Below are 19,399 nucleotides of genomic sequence, written 5' to 3'. Positions count from 1 at the left end.
TTGAAAAATGAAGAAAAAACAGAAGCAATTGTAAACCCAACATAAACAGTGCTTTACCTTTTCTTATTATTTAAATATGCAAATAAACATGGAAATAATGAGTGCTTCTCTGTTGTTTTGCTAGTGAATGGAATAATTTCGACAGCAGTCTTTTAAAAACCTATATGTGAAATGTGTTTTCCATGAAATGAGTCATTTGTTTTGTGTCTGAACTTCTCAGGAAGTTCGCTTACATGAACATCTGACTTGGAGGCATGACTGAAGAAATTTCTCCTGGAGTTTTGAATTATTAATCTTGACTGCATGATATGCAAATCAGACTGCACTAACTATGGCCAGCAGCACAGCACTGGGTCAGAAGCTGTGTCAAGTGGCTGGTAAAGAATTTCTGTCAAGGGATCACAGCCTTCTGACACAATGGTGAGCTCTAATGCAACTCATGTTGTCAGGTATATAAAGTAATGCTAGACCTTCCATTAGTTAAGGGTTTCTTTTAAAAGTGGCCTGTGAACAATTAAGGTTTTAAGTAATGTTTAAATGAACTGTCTGAACTGTCATTTGTAAGTACATGTAGAACTGCAAAAGAAAAGAAGTCATAGTTGTTTCCTCATTTATTTTTCCCCAAATTTTGTCTTGTTTTAATTGCCAAATACTAAATTTATTTTATTATTATTTTAATAAAATAATTTATTTTATTAATTTTATTTTATTAATAAACACTAAATTTATTATACTAAATTTAATACTAAATTTATTTTATTTTATTGCCAAATACTAAATTTATTTTATTAAGTACTAAATTTATTTTATAATTTATTTTATAAATTTTATTAAATTTATTTTATTAAATTTATTTTATTTACTAATGTCTTGGTAACTGATATTTCAACAAAAAGAGTAATTGGATTTACTTAAATATATATAACTATTTATAGAATGTAATTTAAAGTTTCTAAATCAGATGAAAGAATCTAGTCTATAATATTTGCATGTTCAGAAAATAATGTGTTAAGAGGAAATTTTAAGGCATTCCAGAAATGAAATTTAGCATTTATGTTTGTAAAACTTACATTATTCAAGAATATATATAGTTCACCAAGGACAAAAAGAAAATTGCAGAAACTATTGCTATTACGCCTTTCAGAACTTTTAATAATTGGTGAAGTACTTTTAAAGAACTTCATAAACACACAAGTTGATACCATACTATCACTTTTTAATATCTTGATTTCTGGTGTAATTTTTGGAATATATAAAAATATATTAAAAATGAAGTCATCAATATTAAATGATTGTATATTTTCAGTGTAAATATTTTCATTCAGTTTATCAATGAAAAATTAATTTGTTTATAAATTACTCATGTTGCTATATAAACTTGTCTTATAGTTAAGAATTAAAACTTTATAAATGTTCTTTGTTTAATTGTGATGATTATAAGAAAAAGCAGTTTAAAAGCTAACAGGCTATCAAACATATTTTTAAATTTAAGTTTTAAAAATGTTCATTTTTAAAAGGCTGAATACAACTAAAGTGAAAGAAACATTATTCCCAAATTAAAAATGATAACTACTGATTTGCTTATGTAAGAAAATTGAATGTTATTTATAGTTTAATACCTCTAACAGGTTTGGATATATTTTTTATAAGTATAATTAAAGATTTCACTTTAATTGCCAATATCTAAAGGAAAAAAAAACTGTTAAAAATAATTAAACCAAATCAGCTATAACCTATTTATTATGATTTCTATTTCCTAAAAATTAAAAATATAACCACTACAAAGCAGGAGAGAAATATTAATTTTTCATGAGAGAAGTTTCTCTTCAATAGGAATTTTGCTTAAAGGACTAGCTTACTTCATCAGTTTGTAGAATTGTGATGGCCACACTAAAAACACATGCAGCTACAAATATCATCCAATTTGAAATCTAAAAACTGTGGGTCCTGGTGAGGTTAAATTGGTTTGCAAATATTAGACAACCTTACCTTTATAAAACCACAAATTACTAATACTGGACTTAGAAAAATTATTTTAAGAATGAAATAAATGTATCAAAAAAGCACATTATAAAACATCATAAAGAGTATAATATCATTTTTGTAAAGATAAATTCAAGTATATATCAAAGTGTAGGAGGGTATCCAAATATTAGGAATGGTTGGTTATAGAAATTTTTGATTTTTTTTTTTTTTTTTTTTTTTTTGCCTATCTGCCTTTTCTGAGTGAGTGTTACATAATAACAGGTGCTTTTAAAAGTTATTCTTTAAAAAAAGAATGAAGCAACCACTCTAAGCAGAACAATGGTTAGTCATTCACTTTCCTTATTCTAGTGGTATTTTTTATCCCTGCTACCTCCCTTAATCTCTTAATCCCAGTGGATGACTCAAAAGCAGAAGAATTCTCTGTGGCATCGACATGGCCCCTACCTGCCCGAGTGGTAGCTATTGGTAATCTGGCTTCTAGTTATACAAGTCTTCATGGATGTATTTTTCTTCCATGACAGACAAACCTTTATGCTACACATAAGCTACTGACATAAGTCAGTACATTTAAGAACTAACTAGGCAGAAAGATAAGAATTATGACTAGAAAAGGAGGAAATACAAAAATAAAACAAGTAAGTTTCTTGTCATAATGAGACTTCCTATTGTCTTAATATTCATTTGAGTGTGTGCATCAGAGTTTTGAGTATTCCCAGAATAGAGTTGCCTAGAACTGAGCCTTGAGAAACTCCAATATTTACAACGTGGGCAAAGAAGGATTAGAACATAAAAGAGTCTACAAAGAGAGGAAGGAGGACAAGGAGATTGCCATGTCATAGAAGGCAAGGAAGGGAGACTTCCAGAAATTGTGGAATGGGAAGTTGCTGGGAATAGAGTAAAAAATAATATTGAAAAATTACCATGAGCTAGAAACTAAAGCCTATTATTATCTTTTAAAAGACCATTGACCTTCAGCTGTATTCCTAAGAATTTTTAATTTTTAATATTATACATGCTGATCTGCAGAAAAAAAAAGGAAGTCCAGATAAACCAAAAGGAGAAAGGACACAATAAAAATTATCTGGAATCTCTTTACTAGGGATAAAAGTATTAATACTTTGGTACATGTCCTAAGCTTTCTAAGGTTTATTAATTTCAGATGTAAATTTCTAATTTTTTTGTTAATTTTAATTTAAAAAATTGATCTTAGAAGATATATATATATATCAAATTTTACCTTCTACAACAATATGTCTAAATCACAGCTATCACTACTCCAGTTGCCAGTTTTGATTATTTGTCATACTATATGCAGCATCATCTTTTATAGGGAAATAGAGCAAGGAGCTTAATTTGGTGGACTTACTACTTATCTGACCTTGGAGGAAATATTTATAAACATGTTTTGTAAACAGTCAAGTGTTTATATTCCTCTTTCCACTGAGCAAGAACTTACAGACCATCTACTTACCTGGTAGTCACTGTACCAGGTGTAAAAGGTAAACTGTGAGTAAGATAAAGTTGTGAGAAATGCTAAGAGCAAGATAAGTACACAATGCGGTGGGGAGGGGGTGCTAATTAGACTAGGGAGTCAGAGATCCTATCTTGGGAAACCCACACTTAAACTGAGGTCTGAAAGAATTGTAGATGTAAGACAGAGTATGTGATGGAGCAAGGATCATAGGGGGAAAATGTCAGAGAAAAATTCAATGAACTGAACATTAGGAAAGTTGTCTGTGCATTCAAAGAGCAGGAAGAAAGATGAGAAAGGAGGAGAATAATACCAGGTGAGGCTGGAGTGGAGTCCAGGGGCCAAACCATGCAGGCCTTGAAGTCTCATTAAAAATTTTGGACTTTATTCCTTAGACAGTAAAGAATTATTGAAACGTTTTGGTTGAGTAGAGTAATATGATTGGAATTTTGATTATAGTTTTTTTTAAGATTGTTTAGCTATCATGTTGAAGGTAGATTAAAAGGGGGTCAGAGAAGATGTGAGGAGACCATGGAAGGATATGGTATAGTCCAAGATGATAGTAGCCTGGATTAGAATGGTGATGAAGGAGATGGAGCAATAGTGGTGAATTTGAGAAATATCCAGACATTATAGTCAATGAGACATAGATAGTTTAGTTGTTATTGGAGGTGAGCAACAGATGACTTCAAGGATGTTGCTCAGATGTCTGAGGTGACCACCTGGGTAAATTCACTGAGTTAGGTGGAGGTACAGCAAGACTGAGAAGGAAGTTGGAGAGCTTATATAGGATTTCTGGAGGTAGAGGTACCTCTGAGAGATCAATCCGTGGTAATAAGTATAAACCACTAGAGCTTATAAGACAGGTCTGTGCTGGGATAAACGTTGAGAGGTTGATATGTGGATGGTCATTAAAGATAGAAAGTGGATGAGATCATTCGGGCAGAGCCTAGATAAAGAAAGAGTTCAATACTGATCCTTGAAGAACTTAACTTTTAATGCTTAACACAAAAAGGCTTAGATCACAAAAGAGCCTGCAAAGAACAACCAGGGAGAAAGAAGGAAAACTAGGAGACTGTCAAGTCAGAGAAGGCAAAGGAAGAGAGTGCTTCCAGAAGTTATGGTATGAAAAACAGCTGAGAAGTCAGGTAAGAAGATGACTGAAAAATGAGCTTTAGATGGAGCAACGTGGAGGCTATTTTGGTGGAATGATGGATCAGGAGCCAAATTGGAGTATGTTGAAAAGGGAATAGGGTGTCAGGATGTCAAAACAATTAGGGAAAGACAGCTATTTTTGTTGCTCAAGGTATGACAAGGAGAGAAACATGTGAAACCAGGGAGAGTTGTTGATGTCTTATCTATGCCTTGTTTATTTTATTTTTTCTTTTTTATTTATTTATTATTTTTTTCTTTTTGCGGTATGTGGGCCTCTCACTGTTGTGGCCTCTCCCGTTGCGGAGCACAGGCTCCGGATGCGCAGGCCCAGCGGCCATGGCTCACGGGCCCAGCCGCTCCGCGGCATATGGGATCCTCCCAGACCGGGGCACGAACCCGTATCCCCTGCATCAGCAGGCGGACTCTTAACCACTGCGCCACCAGGGAGGCCCTATTTTTTCTTTTTTAAACTTAACTTTCATATTGGAGTATAACTGATTTACAATGTTGTGTTAGTTTCAGGTGTATAGCAAAGTGGTTCAGATATACATATACAGATATCCATTCTTTTTCGGATTCTTTTCCCATATAGGTTATTAGAGAATATTGAGTAGAATTCCCTGTGCTATACAGTAGGTCCTTGTTGGTTATCTATTTTATATATAGTAGTGTGTATATGTTCATCCCAAACTCCTAATTTATCCCTCCCCCCCCACCTTTCCCCTTTGGTAATCATTAATGTATTTTTGAAGTCTGTGAGTCTGTTTCTGTTTTGTAAATAAGTTCATTTGTGTCAAATTTTAGATTCCACATATAAGTGATATATGATATTTGTCTTTCTCTGTCTGGCTTACTTCACTTAGTACGATAAAGATGAATTCTTATTAACTATTAAACTATTAACTTATTAAAGTCCACATTAGAGATATACATTAGAGATCACTCTTTGTGTTGTACATTCTCTGGGTTTGGATGATGCATAATGACAAGTATCCACCATTCCAGCATCATACAAAATAGTTTCACTGCCCTAAAAATCCTTTCTGCTCCACCTAATCATCCTTCCCTCCCTCCCCCCAAACCTCTGGTAACCCCTGATCATTTTATTATCCTTATAGTTTTGCGTTTTTCAGAATGTCATAGAGTTGGAATCACAGAATGTAGCCTTTTCAGATTGGCTTCTTTCTCATGGTAGTATGCATTTAAGGTTCCTTCACATCTTTTCATGGCTTGCTAGCTCATTTCTTTTCAGCACTGAATGATATTCCATTGTCTGGATGAACCACCGTTTATTTATCCATTCACTTGCCAAGGGACATCTTGACTGCCTCCAAGTTTTGGCATTTGGGAATAAACCTGCCATAAACATCTGTGTGTGTATTTTTTGTGGGCCTAAGTTTTCAAATCCTTTAGGTAAACACCAGGGAACGTGATTGCTGGATGTTACGGCAAGAGTATGTTTAGTTTTGTATGAAACTGCCAAACTATCCCTGAAAGTGACGGCACCATTTTGCATCCCCACCAGCAAAGAATAAGAGCTCCTGTCGTTGGCCCATATCCTCACAGATATTTGGTGGTTAGTGTTTTGGATTTTAGCTACTGTAACAGGTGTGCAGTAGTTTCTCACTGTTGTTTTAATTTGCAACTCCCTAAGAACATATGATGTGAGGCATATTTGCATATGCTTATCTTCCATCTGTATCTCTTTTTTGGTGAGGTGTCTGATCAGATCTTTCGCCCATTTTAAAAATTGGGGTGTTTTTTCTTATTGCTGTGTGTTAAGAGGTCTTTGTATATCTTAGATACCCATCCTTTATCGGTTACACACTTTGCAAATATCTTCTCCCAGTCTGTGGCTTGTCTTTTCATTCTCTTAATCAAATATACATTTTGAGTAGTGATACCATGTAGGGAGTAAGTTCATAGGTTTCAAAGTGGCTACATTTAGGTGATGAAGAAGTTTTCCCTAATTCTCAGTATGGCTCGTTTGGATCAGAAACCTTTATATTTGGGTGTTTGGGTGTGGTTGCTAAAAACTGCGTCTTACTTTGTGCCTGTGAGCCCTCGTGCTGACCAGGAGGGCCGTGCTGGCTGAGGACTGTATTCCTGGAAATATGCAGGCTCATTTCTAGAAATTCCTTGTGGCCACCACATGGCCTCTGACTGAGGTCTCTCCCCACTAATCCATTCTGCTACCAGCTGCCAGACTAATCTTAAAATACCGCTTTCATCACCACCTAGTGGTTCCCTGTTGCCTGTCTCAGCAAGTCTAAACAATTGGCTTCACTTCTTATGGTCTTTTTATTTATTTATATACTTATTTATTTATTAACATCTTTATTGGAGTATAATTGCTTTACAATGGTGTGTTAGTTTCTGCTTTATAACAACAAGAATAAGCTGTACATATACATATATCCCCCTAAACCCTCCCTCTTGCGTCTCCCTCCCACCCTCCCTATCCCACCCCAGGTGGTCACAAAGCACTGAACTGATCTCCCTGTGCCATGCAGCTGCTTCCCACTAGCTATCTATTTTACATTTGGTAGGGTATATATGTCCATGCCACTCTTTCACTTCGTCCCAGCTTACCCTCCCCCCTCCCCCTCCCCATGTCCTCAAGTCCATTCTCTGAGTCTGCGTCTTTATTCCTGTCCTGCCCCTAGGTTGTTCAGAACCTTTTTTTTTTTTTTTTTTTAGATACCATATATATGTATTAGCATATGGTATTTGTTTTTCTCTTTCTGACTTACTTCATGCTGTATGAGAGTCTCTAGGTCCATCCACCTCACTACAAATAACTCAATTTCATTTCATTCTATGGGAGAGTAATATTCCATTGTATATATGTGTCACATCTTTTTATCCATTTATCTGTCAATGGACACTCAGGTTGCTTCCATGTCCTGGCTATTGTAAATAGAGCTGCAATGAACATTGTGGTACATGACTCTTTTTGAATTATGGTTTTCTCAGTGTATATACCCAGTAGTGGGAGTGCTGGGTCATATGGCAGTTCTATTTTTACTTTTTTAAGGAACCTCCATACTGTTCTCCATAGTGGCTGTATCAATTTACCTTCCCACCAACAATGCAAAAGGGTTCACTTTTCTCCACACCCTCTCCAGCACTTATTGTTGATAGGTTTTTTAATGATGCCCATTCTGACTCGTGTGAGGTGATACCTCATTGTAGTTTTGATTTGCATTTCTCTAATGATTAGTGATGTTGAGCATTCTTTCATGGGTTTGTTGGCAATCTGTATATCTTCCGTGGAGAAATGTCTATTTAGGTCTTCTGCCCATTTTTGGATTGGGTTGTTTGTTTCTTTGATATTGAGCTGCATGAGCTGCTTGTAAATTTTGGAGATTAATCCTTTGTCAGTTACTTCATTTGCAAATATTTTCTCCCATTCTAAGGGTTTTCTGTTTGTCTTGTTCATGGTTCCCTTTGCTGTGCAAAAGTTATTAAGTTTCATTAGGTCCCATTTGTTTATTTTTGTTTTATTTCCATTTCTCTAGGAGGTGGGTCAAAAAGGATCGTGCTGTGATTTATGTCACAGAGTGTTCTGCCTATGTTTTACTCTAAGAGTTTTATAGTGTCTGGCTTTACATTTAGGTCTTTAATCTATTTTGAGTTTATTTTTATGTATGGTGTTAGGGAGTGTTGTAATTTCATTCTTTTACATGCAGCTGTCCAGTTTCCCCAGCACCACTTATTGAAGAGGCTGTCTTTTCTCCATTGTATATTCTCACCTCCTATCAAAAATAAGTTGACCATATGTGCATGGGTTTATATCTGGGCTTTCTATCCTGTTCCATTGATCTATATTTCTGTTTTTGTGCCAGTACCATACTTTCTTAATTACTGTAGCTTTGTAGTATAGTCTGAAGTCAGGGAGCCTGATTCCTCCAGCTCCATTTTTCTTTCTCAAGATTGCTTTGGCTATTCGGGGCCTTTTGTGTTTCCATACAAATTGTGAAATTTTTTGCTCTAGTCTGTGAAAAATGGCATTGGTAGCTTGATAGGGATTGCACTGAATGCGTAGATTGCTTTGGGTAGTATAGGCATTTTCACAGTGTTGATTCTTCCAATCCAGGAACATGGTATATCTCTCCATCTGTTTGTATCATTTTTAATTTCTTTCATCAGTTTCTCATAGTTTTCTGCATAGAGGTCTTTTGTCTCCTTAGGTAAACATTCCTAGGTATTTTATTCTTTTTGTTGCAATGGTAGATGGGAGTCTTTCCTTAATTTCTCTTTCAGATTTTTCATCATTAGTGTATAGGAATGCAAGAGATTTCTCTGCATTAATTTTGTATCCTGATACTCTACCAAATTCATTGATTAGCTCTAGGAGTTTTCTGGTAGCATCTTTAGGATTCTCTACGTATAGTATCATGTCATCTGCAAACAGTGACAGCTTTACTTCTTTTCCGATTTGGATTCATTTTATTTCAGTTTCTTCTCTGATTGATATGGCTAAAAGTTCCAAAACTATATTGAATAATAGTGGTGAGAGTGGGCAACCTTGTCTTGTTCCTGATCTTAGTGGAAATGGTGTCAGTTCTTCCCACTGAGAATGATGTTGGCTGTGGCTTTGTCATATATGCCCTTTATTATTTTGAGGTAAGTTCCCTCTATGCCTACTTTCTGGAGGGTTTTTATCATAAATGGTTGTTGAATTTTGTCGAAAGCTTTCTCTGCATCTATTGAGATGATCATATGGTTTTTCTCCTTCAATTTATTAATATGGTTATCACATTGATTGATTTGCCTATATTGAAGAATCCTTGCATTCCTGGGATATACCCCACTTGATCATGGTGTATGATCCTTTTAATGTGCTGTTGGATTCTGTTTGCTAGTATTTTGTTGAGGATTTTTGCATCTATGTTCATCAGTGATATTGGCCTGTAGTTTTCTCTCTTTGTGACATCTTTGTCTGGTTTTGGTATCAGGGTGATGATGGTCTCGTAGAATGAGTTTGGGAGTGTTCCTCCCTCTACTATAATTTGGAAGAGTTTGAGAAGGATAGGTGTTAGCTCTTCTCTAAATGTTTGATAGAATTTGCCTGTGAAGCCACCTGGTCCTGGGCTTTTTTTTGTTGGAAGATTTTTAGTCACAGTCGCAATTTCAGTGCTTGTGATTGGTCTGTTCATATTTTCTATTTTTTTCTGCTTCAGTCTCAGATGGTTGTGCTTTTCTAAGAATTTGTCCATTTCTTCCAGGTTGTCAATTGTATTGGCATATAGTTGCTTGTAGTAATCTCTCATGATCCTTTGTACTTCTGCAGTGTCAGTTGTTACCTCTCCTTTTCATTTCTAATTCTATTGATTTGAGTCTTCTCCCTTTTTTTCTTGATGAGTCTGGCTAAAGGTTTATCAATTTTGTTTATCTTCTCAAAGAACCAGCTTTTAATTTTATTAATCATTGCTATTTTTTCCTTCATTTCTTTTTCATTTATTTCTGATATGATCTTTATGATTTCTTTCCTTCTGTTAACTTTGGGGTTTTTTTGTTCTTCTTTCTCTAATTGCTTTAGGTGTAAAGTTAGGTTGTTTATTTGAGATGTTTCTGGTTTCTTGAGGTGGGATTGTACTGCTATAAACTTCCCTCTTAGAACTTCTTTTGCTGCATCCCATAGGTTTCAGGTTGTCCTATTTTCACTGTCATTTGTTTCTAGGTATTTTTTGATTTCTCCAGTGATCTCTTGGTTGTTAAGTAGTGTACTGTTTACCCTCCATGTGTTTGTATGTTTTACAGATTTTTTTCCTGTAATTGAAATCTAGTCTCATAGCATTGTGGTTGGAAAAGATACTTGATATGATTTCAATTTTCTTAAATTTACCAAGGCTTGATTTGTGACCCAAGACATGATCTATCCTGGAAAATGGTCCATGAACACTTGAGAAGAAAGTGTATTCTGTTGTTTTTGGATGGAATGTTCTATAAATATCAATTAACTCCACCTCGTTTAATATATCATTTAAAGCTTGTGTTTCCATATTTCTTTTCACTTTGGATGATCTGTCCATTGGTGAAAGTGGAGTGTTAAAGTCGCCTACTATGATTGTGTTACTGTCGATTTCCCCTTTTATGGCTGTTAGCATTTGCCTTATGTATTGAGGTGCTCTGATTGAGTGCATAAATATTTACAATTGTTATATCTTCTTCTTGGACTGATTCCTTGATCATTATGTAGTGTCCTTCTCTGTCTCTTGTAATAGTTTTTATTTTAAAGTCTATTTATCCTGATATGAGAATTGCTACTCCAGCTTTCTTTTGATGTCCATTTGCATGGAATATCTTTTAAAAGCCTTTCACTTTCAGTCTGTATGTGTCTCTAGGTCTGAAGTGGGTCTCTTGTAGACAGCATATATATGGGTCTAGGTTTTGTATCAATTCAGCCAGTCTATGTCTTTTGGTTGTTGAACTTAATCCATTTACATTTAGGTAATTATCGATATGTATGTTCCAATTACCATTTTCTGAATCGTTTTGGGTTTGTTATTGTAGGTCTTTTCCTTCTCTTGTGTTTCCTGCCTAGAGAAGTTCCTTTAGCATTTGTTGTGACGCTGGTTTGGTGGTGCTGAATTCTCTAAGCTTTTGCTTGTCTGTAAAGCTTTTAATTTCTCCATCAAATCTGTATGAGATCCTTGCTGGGTAGAGTAATCTTGGTTGTAGGTTTTTACATCTCATCACTTTAAATGTGTCCTGCCAGTCCCTTCTGGCTTGCAGAGTTTCTGCTGAAAGATCAGCTGTTAACCTTATGGGGCTTCCCTTGTATGTTACCTGTTGTTTTTCCCTTGCTGCTTTTAATATTTTTTCTTTGTATTTAACTTTTGATATCTTGATTAATATGTGTCTTGGAGTGTTTCTCCTTGGATTTATCCTGTATGAGACTCTCTGTGCTTCCTCGACTTATTTCCTTTCCCATACTAGGGAAGTTTTCAACTATAATCTCTTCAAATATTTTCTCAGTCCCTTTCTTTTTCTCCTCTTCTTCTGGGACCCCTATAATTCGAATGTTGGTGCATTTAATGTTGTTCCAGAGGTCTCTGAGAGTGTCCTCAATTCTTGTCATTCTTTTTTCTTTATTCTGCTCTGTGGTAGTTATTCCCACTATTTTATCTTTCAGGTCACTTATCCGTTCTTCTGCTTCAGTTTTTCTCCTATTGGTTCCTTCTAGAGAATTTTTTATTTCATTTTTTGTGTTGTCCATTGTTGTTTGTTTGCTCTTTAGTTCTTCTAAGTCCTTGTTAAATGCTTCTTGTATTTTCTCCATTGTATTTCCAAGATTTTAGATAATCTTTTCTATCATTACTCTGAATTCTGTTTCAGGTAGACTGCCTATTTCCTCTTCCTTTGTTTGGTCTGGTCGGTTTCTACCTTGCTCCTTCATCTGCTGTGTGTTTCTCTGTCTTCTCATTTTGCTTCATTTACTGCATTTGGGGTCTCCTTTTTGCAGGGTGCAAGTTCATAGTTCCCATTGTTTTTGGTGTCTGCCCCCAGTGGCTAAGGTTGGTTCAGTGGGTTGTGTAGGCTTCCTGGTGGAGGGGACTGGTGCCTGAGTTTTGGTAGGTGGGGCTGGACCTTTTCTTTCTGGTGGGCAGGACCACATCCTGTGGTGTGTTTTGGGGTGTCTGTGACCTTATTATGATTTTAGACAGCCTCTCTGCTAATGAGTGGTGTTGTGTTCCTGTCTTGCTAATTGTTTGGCATAGGGTGTCCAGCCCTGTAGCTTGCTGGTTGTTGAGTTGAGCTGGGTCTCAGCATTGAGATGGAGATCTGTGGGAGAGCCTTCACCATTTGATATTATGTGGAGCCAGGAGGTGTCTGGTGGACCAATGTCTCAGCTCTCCCACCTCAGAGGCACATTCGTCACAACTGGCCGGAGCACCAAGACCCTGTCCCCCACATGGCTCAGAAGTAAAGAGAGAACAAAAGAAAGAAAGAAAAATAAAATAAAATAAAGTTATTAAAATAAAAAATAATTATTAAAAATTAAAAAGTTAAAAAGTAATAAAAAAAGAAAAAAGAAAGATAGATATAAGAGAGCACCAAACCAAAAAACAAATCCAGCAATGATAACAAGTGCTAAAAACTATACTAAAAAAACAAACAAAAAAATCCCCCCAAAACAGACAGACAGAACCCTAGGACAAATGGTAAAAGCAAAGCTATACAGACAAAATCACACAAAGAACCATAAAATACACACTCACAAAAAGAGAAAAAGGAAAAAATATATATATGTTTGCTCCCAAATTCCACCACCTCAATTTGGGATGATTCATTGTCTATTCAGGCATTCCACAGATGCAGGGTACATCAAGTTGATTGTGGAGATTTAATCCGCTGCTCCTGCTGCTGCTGGGAGAGATTTCCCTTTCTCTTCTTTACTCCCACAGCTCCCAGGGTTCAGCTTTAGATTTGGTCCCGCCTCTGCGTGTAGGTCGCCGGAGGGCGTCTGTTCTTCGCTCAGACAGGACGGGGTTAAAGGAGCAGCTGCTTCGGGGGCTCTGGCTCACTCAGGCCGGGGGGAGGGAGGGGTACAGATGTGGGGCGAGCCTGCGGCGGCAGAGGCTGGCGTGACTTTGCAGCAGCCTGAGGCGTGCCGTGCGTTCTCCCGGGGAAGTTGTCCCTGGATCACGGGACCCTGGCAGTGGTGCGCTGCACAGGCTCCCCAGAGGGGAGGTGTGGACCTGTGCTCGGACACAGGGTTCCTGGTGGCGGCAGCAGCAGCCTTAACATCTCATGCCTGTCTCTGGGGTCCGCGCTGATAGCCGCCGCTCGCACCTTTCTCTGGAAATTGTTTATGCGGTGCTGTGAATCCCTTCCTCGCTCACCCCAAAACAATGGTCTCTTGCCTCTTCGGCAGCTCCAGACCTTTTCCCGGACTCCCTCCCGTCTAGCCGTGGTGCACTGGCCCCCTTCAGGCTGTGTTCACACGGCCAACCCCAGTCCTCTCCCTGCGCTCAGACCGAAGCCCGAGCCTCAGCTCCCAGTCCCCGCCTGCCCCAGCGGGTGAGCAGACAAGCCTCTCGGGCTGGTGAGTGCTGGTCGGCACCGATCCTCTGTGCGAGAATCTCTCCGCTTTTCCCTCCGCACCCGTCGCTGTGCTCTCCTCCGTGGCTCCGAAGCTTCCCCCCTCCGCCACCCGCAGTCTCCGCCCGTGAAGGGCCTTCCTAGTGTGTGGAAACCTTTCCTCCTTCACAGCTCCCTCCCACTGGTGCAGGTCCCGTCCCTATTCTTTTGTCTCTGTTTTTTCTGTTTTCTTTTGCCCTACCCAGGTACGTGGGGAGTTTCTTGCCTTTTGGGAGGTCTGAGGTCTTCTGCCAGCGTTCAGTAGGTGTTCTGTAGGAGATGTTCCACGTGTAGATGTATTTCTGATATATTTATGGGGCGGAACATGATCACCACGTTTTACTCTTCCACCATCTTGAAGGTCTCCTATATCTTGTTTTTAAGACTGACAAGATGAGAGTGTCTAAATGCTGATCAAAAGGATGCAGTTGAGGTGGAGAAGCTGAAGAGACAGTAAAGAGACAAGATGGATAACGTGTAGGAATCTTGAGAATTTGGGAATGAGTTGGATCTGGAGCAAGCCCAGAGGAATAGATATTGTCTGTTGTCACAGGAAGGAAGGAGGAGAGGACAGTAATGGAGGAAGGAACCAGAGAGTGGACACCCAGTGGACGGGCTCTGTCTCAGGGATTTGTAGGCAAAACTCATCCATGATGAGGACAGAGGTTTAAACAAATTGGAAAGGTATGACAATGAAAAATGTAATAAGTTGCAGGCAATGTGAGAGAGCAGTAGACTCACATAACCTCAAACACAGAGTGAAACCAATTTGCTTGGTTCTTCAGCATCGTTCAATGTGTCTGCTGCCTGACGAAGTTCCAATCTAGCTTCTTCTAGTGTTGGACTTTGTGGCAGGTTGCCATGGGAAGCCTTGAGGAGAGGCTCAGAGGAATTCAGGATGTTTTAAAGTAAGTGATTAAAAATAATGTATCAAAAGATTGCATTTATCATATCTACAATTCCATGAATTATTTTTGTAAATAAAACACTCTCAAAGTAGCAGCGATCTTGGGAACTCCCTAGCAGTCCAGTGGTTAGGACTGTAGGACTCGGTGCTTTCACCTCAGGGGAGCTCGGATCAATCCCTGGTTGAGGAACTAAGATTCCAGAAGCCTCATGGCACAGCCAAAAAAAAAAAAAGTAGCAGTGATCTTCAACTGAAATAAAACACTTGAATTTGACAAAAATCTATAAAAGTTCTCCATATGCCTTCATTACAGAAAATTCTGCTCAATGTTTGCATGTTTCCCAGAAGAGGCGGTTCAGATGCATTTGTTCTTATTTTGCTCTATTTACCAAAATACTATACTAAGAGAATCATTTGATTGCAACTAACACTCCAAGGCCTATTTGATAGGAAATTTTTAGAAAATTTTATTTTCAACCTTGCTTTTTTCTTACTAGAAATAAGTAGGATTTAATATTTCAAAATAGCAATCCAGTACATTTTTAAGAAATTCAATTCTTTAAATAGTCTATCCAACCACAAATAATCTTGCCTCTTTAAAGAGAGAAAGTGGCAGGTGAGTAAGACTTTTGAAGTTTGAATGAATCAGATTGCTTATTTTCATGGCCCCTATTCAGAAGGGGCTATGATTGTGGTCTATTACTAAATGTATGACCTTTCAAGACTCAGTGACTTTGTGTATAAAGTGAAAGTAATAACAATCCCCAGTCCCTTATGTCACTGTATTAAATGAGATAATCCTTGGAAAGTGGTGAGCACAGTGTCTAGTACACTATAAGCTTTCAGTAAATAGTGGCCACTGGTATTATTATTACTAATATTTTCAGCTTCATATTTTAAATTTTTAAAATCATGTTTTAACACTGGAGTTGTACAGATTCTATTAAATGTTAAGAAAACTATTTTAAGCACTATATTTGTTGCTAGGTCTGCTATAACAAAATGTTTTGGACTGGGTGGCTTAAACAACAGAAACTTATTTTCTCACAGTTCTAGAGGCTAGAAATCCGAGATCAAGGTGTCAGCAGGTTTGGTTCCTCTTGAGGCCTCTCTCTTTGGTTTGCAGATGGCTGTCTTCTGACTATGTGCTCACATGGCCTTTCCTCTATGTGCATGCATCCCTGCCGTCTCTTTCTCATCATATATGGACACAAATATATATGATCTCATGTAACCTTAATTACTTCTTTTAAGGTCCAGCTCCAAATAGGGTTAAATTCTGAGGTACTGGGCTTTGGGACCTCACCATATGAATTTGTGGGGAGCACAATCCATCCCATAACAAGCATGCTGAAGTATGTAGTGAAAGATCACTGTGTGTGGTGCAATAGGCTGAAGGCCAAATTCTGGCTCTGGCATTTGGTGACCTGTGATTAGTAATTTAATTCTTCACCCCAGGTTGTTCTCATGTCTAGTAGGATGGAAGTGGGATTGAGTTAAATGGATTCTTCTGAAAATTAGAGATAATATTTGTGATGTGCTGGGCATATAACATGTCAATAAATATGTTGTCTCATTGCAAAAATTTTTAAAAACAGGTGTTGTGGGGCTTCCCTGGTGGCGCAGTGGTTGAGAGTCCGCCTGCCGATGCAGGGGACACAGGTTCGTGCCCCAGTCCGGGAGGATCCCACGTGCCACGGAGCGGCTGGGCCCATGAGCCATGGCCGCTGAGCCTGCGTGTCCGGAGCCTGTGCCCTGCAATGGGAGAGGCCACAGCAGTGAGTGGCCTGTGTACCGCAAAAAACAAACAAACAAACAAACAAACAAAACTGGTGTCGTGTTTTATAAACTTAAAACAACAAGCATAATCCTTTGTCAATATGAAAACATAATCAAAGCTATTAAAATTGCAAGACTAGAGTTATAAGAATCCCTGTTTCCTCTTCTAGGTTATGGTTCAATTAAATTTAACTCAGAGGATTTGTTGAACAACTGTGATATGCTAGGGACCACAGTCAATCCTGAAGACACACATTGAATTTGACTCTTCACTTACTTCACTGCACTTTCTCTTGGCCTCCTTGTGTTTGTCAAGTCCTCTATGCATGTTTCCACGTCTGGGCCTTTGCATGTGCTTTTCTTTATGTTTGATACTCCTTATCATTACATGATATGCACTTATTTGATTATTTCCTGATTTTTCCCAAGAGAGTATAAATTATTTGAGATGAGGAGCTTTGTTTTACTCATGGCTGTCATCCTGTGTCTAGCACATAGTTCAAAGGAACTCAATAAATATTTGTTGAAATAATATATTAGTGATATATATGTACATGATTATGTTTGTATACATATGCACTCCTTACTAATGTTTTTTTTTTTTTTTTTTTTTTCCCTTTTTGCGGTATGCGGGCCTCTCACTGTTGTGGCCTCTCCCGTTGCGGAGCACAGGCTCCGGATGCGCAGGCCCAGCGGCCATGGCTCACGGGCCCAGCCGCTCTGCGGCATATGGGATCCTTCCAGACCGGGGCACGAACCCGTATCCCCTGCATCGGCAGGCGGACTCTCAACCACTGCGCCACCAGGGAGGCCCACTCCTTACTAATGTAACCAACTCTCTGCAGTTCAACTTTTAAGTGTTATTGGATGATGATGTTGATGATGATGCTGATGATGATGGTGATGATATTCTGCAGTTTTATCTTCAGTCGTAGTCTAGTGATTCCTCCTTATATTTTCTCTCTCTCTTCTTTAGGCATGGAATGCAACTTGTGAAAACTGGCAGGCAGTGGAGGCTGCTCTGGAAAAGTACTACCTTTCCATTTTTTACGGGTTTGAGTTTATTGTGGGAATCCTTGGGAATACTGTTGTTGTTTTTGGCTACCTCTTCTGCCTGAAGAACTGGAACAGCAGTAACATCTATCTCTTTAATCTCTCTATCTCTGACTTGGCTTTTTTGTGTACCCTCCCCATGCTGATGAGAAACTATGCCCAGGGAAAATGGACATATGGGGATGTGCTCTGCATAAGCAACCGATATGTACTTCATGCTAACCTCTACACCAGCATTCTTTTCCTCACTTTCATCAGCATCGATCGATACCTGCTCATGAAGTATCCGTTCCGGGAACATTTCCTGCAAAAGAAAAAGTTTGCTGTTTTAATCTCTTTGGCCATTTGGGGTTTAGTAACCTTAGAGCTCCTGCCCATACTTCCTGTTATAGCTTCCGAAGGCACCAACTGTACTGATTATGCAAGTTCTGGAGACCCCAATAACGTCCTCATTTACAGCATGTGTCTAACCTTCTTGGGGTTCCTTATTCCTCTTTTTGTGATGTGCTTCTTTTATTTCAAGATTGGTGTCTTCCTAAAGCACAGGAGCAGGCAGCTCTCTACTGCTTTGCCCCTTGAGAAGCCTCTCACCTTAGTCATCATGGCAGTTGGGATCTTCTCCATGCTTTTTACTCCCTATCACATCATGCGAAACGTGAGGATTGCTTCACGCTGGGGGATCTGGAAGCAGACGCCATGCACTAAGGCCACCATCAACTCCTTGTACATTGTGACTCGGCCGCTGGCCTTTCTGAACAGTGTCATCAACCCTGTATTCTATTTCTTTATGGGAGATCACTTCAGGGAGATGCTGATGAATAAGCTGAGATACCTCTTCACGTCTCTTACCTCCTTCAGAAGATGAGCTCACGGACTAACATTTTCATTCAGGGAAAACTGAGGTGCTTGTGTAACAGACTGTTTTACACATGTAGCTGTAGGCCAGTTAGAGTTTGATTTAACTCACAGACGTAAATCAGAGAGGGTCACAGATTTGACCCTGTTTTAAAGGCATGTTGGACCCAGGGTGTGTGAAAAGGAGAGGATGGGAAGTATTTATTTGTTTCTTGACCTAAGCACAGAAAGGAGTTGGACTAGCACTGTCTAATGTTTGAGCACATAAGTCCAAAATTCTAGGTGTTATAAGACCTTCTCAAGCAGTGTAAAAGGAACAGAAGATAGATAAAGCAGCAAGTTATCTGTGTTTAATCACTGGTCAGATTGTTAAAAAATCAATTTTGTTGGCACCATTCTGTATGTTATTCATACAATCCTATAACTGTGTGAGAACCAAATAATAGAAGATTGGTCATATGCTATTAAATATTGTTGCTAGAAGTGCTCTTGAGCATATTTAGAGTAAACAGTAAAAACAATGAGCAGAAAGCAATATAATGAGTTCAAGGATGCCTATATTTCTTTATATTGATCATGAATTGGGGTCAAGTTGTAATTTTAAGCCCTTTTTTATTGTATGGTTTTTAGTGAAAAGAATCCTATAAAATAGAAAGAGATGGTTTAATAAAGAGAGCAATATGAGATGGTTTAATAAAGAGAGAGACATATTTGAGCTTGGATCTCAGGAGACTTGGGTATAAATGATTTTATGAGAATGCTAGAGAGAGATACCAAGGATAACTGCAAAAATTCCAAAGTCATAGAACAAAGCACCTACCAGGAAACCCAAAGCAAGACAAAACAAAACAAAACAAAAGTGAGTGCACTGTTTTTATAATGAGTGTGCCATCTGGCATCTTATGATCACAATTTGATTGTCAGTGCATGGAAATATATTAAGTTCATTAGCCTTCCTGATCTTGATTAAGTAGTAAACTTTAAAATACATTAATATCATAAAACCAGCAAGTAAGAGGAAATGAAATGGTAAGACCAAAATTTGTTGGGTTATTTTCCCTTTCAGAGGGAAAAAAAATCACAGTTTTTCCACCTCCCCACAT

General features: G+C 38.2%; 1 protein-coding gene across 1 annotated transcript; it reads left to right on the top strand.

The window, feature by feature from the left end:
* Positions 1-331: 331 nt before the first annotated feature.
* SUCNR1 (succinate receptor 1) lies at positions 332-18,306 on the top strand. The gene is made up of 3 exons (XM_060098886.1): positions 332-420; positions 4,473-4,605; positions 17,365-18,306. The coding sequence occupies exons 1-3, from the start codon at positions 332-334 to the stop codon at positions 18,304-18,306; spliced, it is 1,164 nt and encodes a 387-aa protein (XP_059954869.1).
* The last annotated feature ends 1,093 nt before the right edge of the window (positions 18,307-19,399 follow it).

Source organism: Mesoplodon densirostris, chromosome 5 (assembly GCF_025265405.1).
Source record: "Mesoplodon densirostris isolate mMesDen1 chromosome 5, mMesDen1 primary haplotype, whole genome shotgun sequence".
Taxonomy (NCBI): Eukaryota; Metazoa; Chordata; class Mammalia; order Artiodactyla; family Ziphiidae; genus Mesoplodon; species Mesoplodon densirostris.
This window is presented reverse-complemented; position numbering and strand designations above follow the sequence as displayed.

Coding starts and splice junctions, on each gene's coding strand:
- SUCNR1 (XM_060098886.1), top strand. CDS start 332: ATGGCCAGCAGCACAGCACTGGGTCAGAAGCTGTGTCAAGTGGCTGGT. Junction 421..4,472: donor CACAGCCTTCTGACACAATG/GTGAGCTCTAAT, acceptor TAACACAAAAAG/GCTTAGATCACAAAAGAGCC. Junction 4,606..17,364: donor AAAAACAGCTGAGAAGTCAG/GTAAGAAGATGA, acceptor TCTCTTCTTTAG/GCATGGAATGCAACTTGTGA.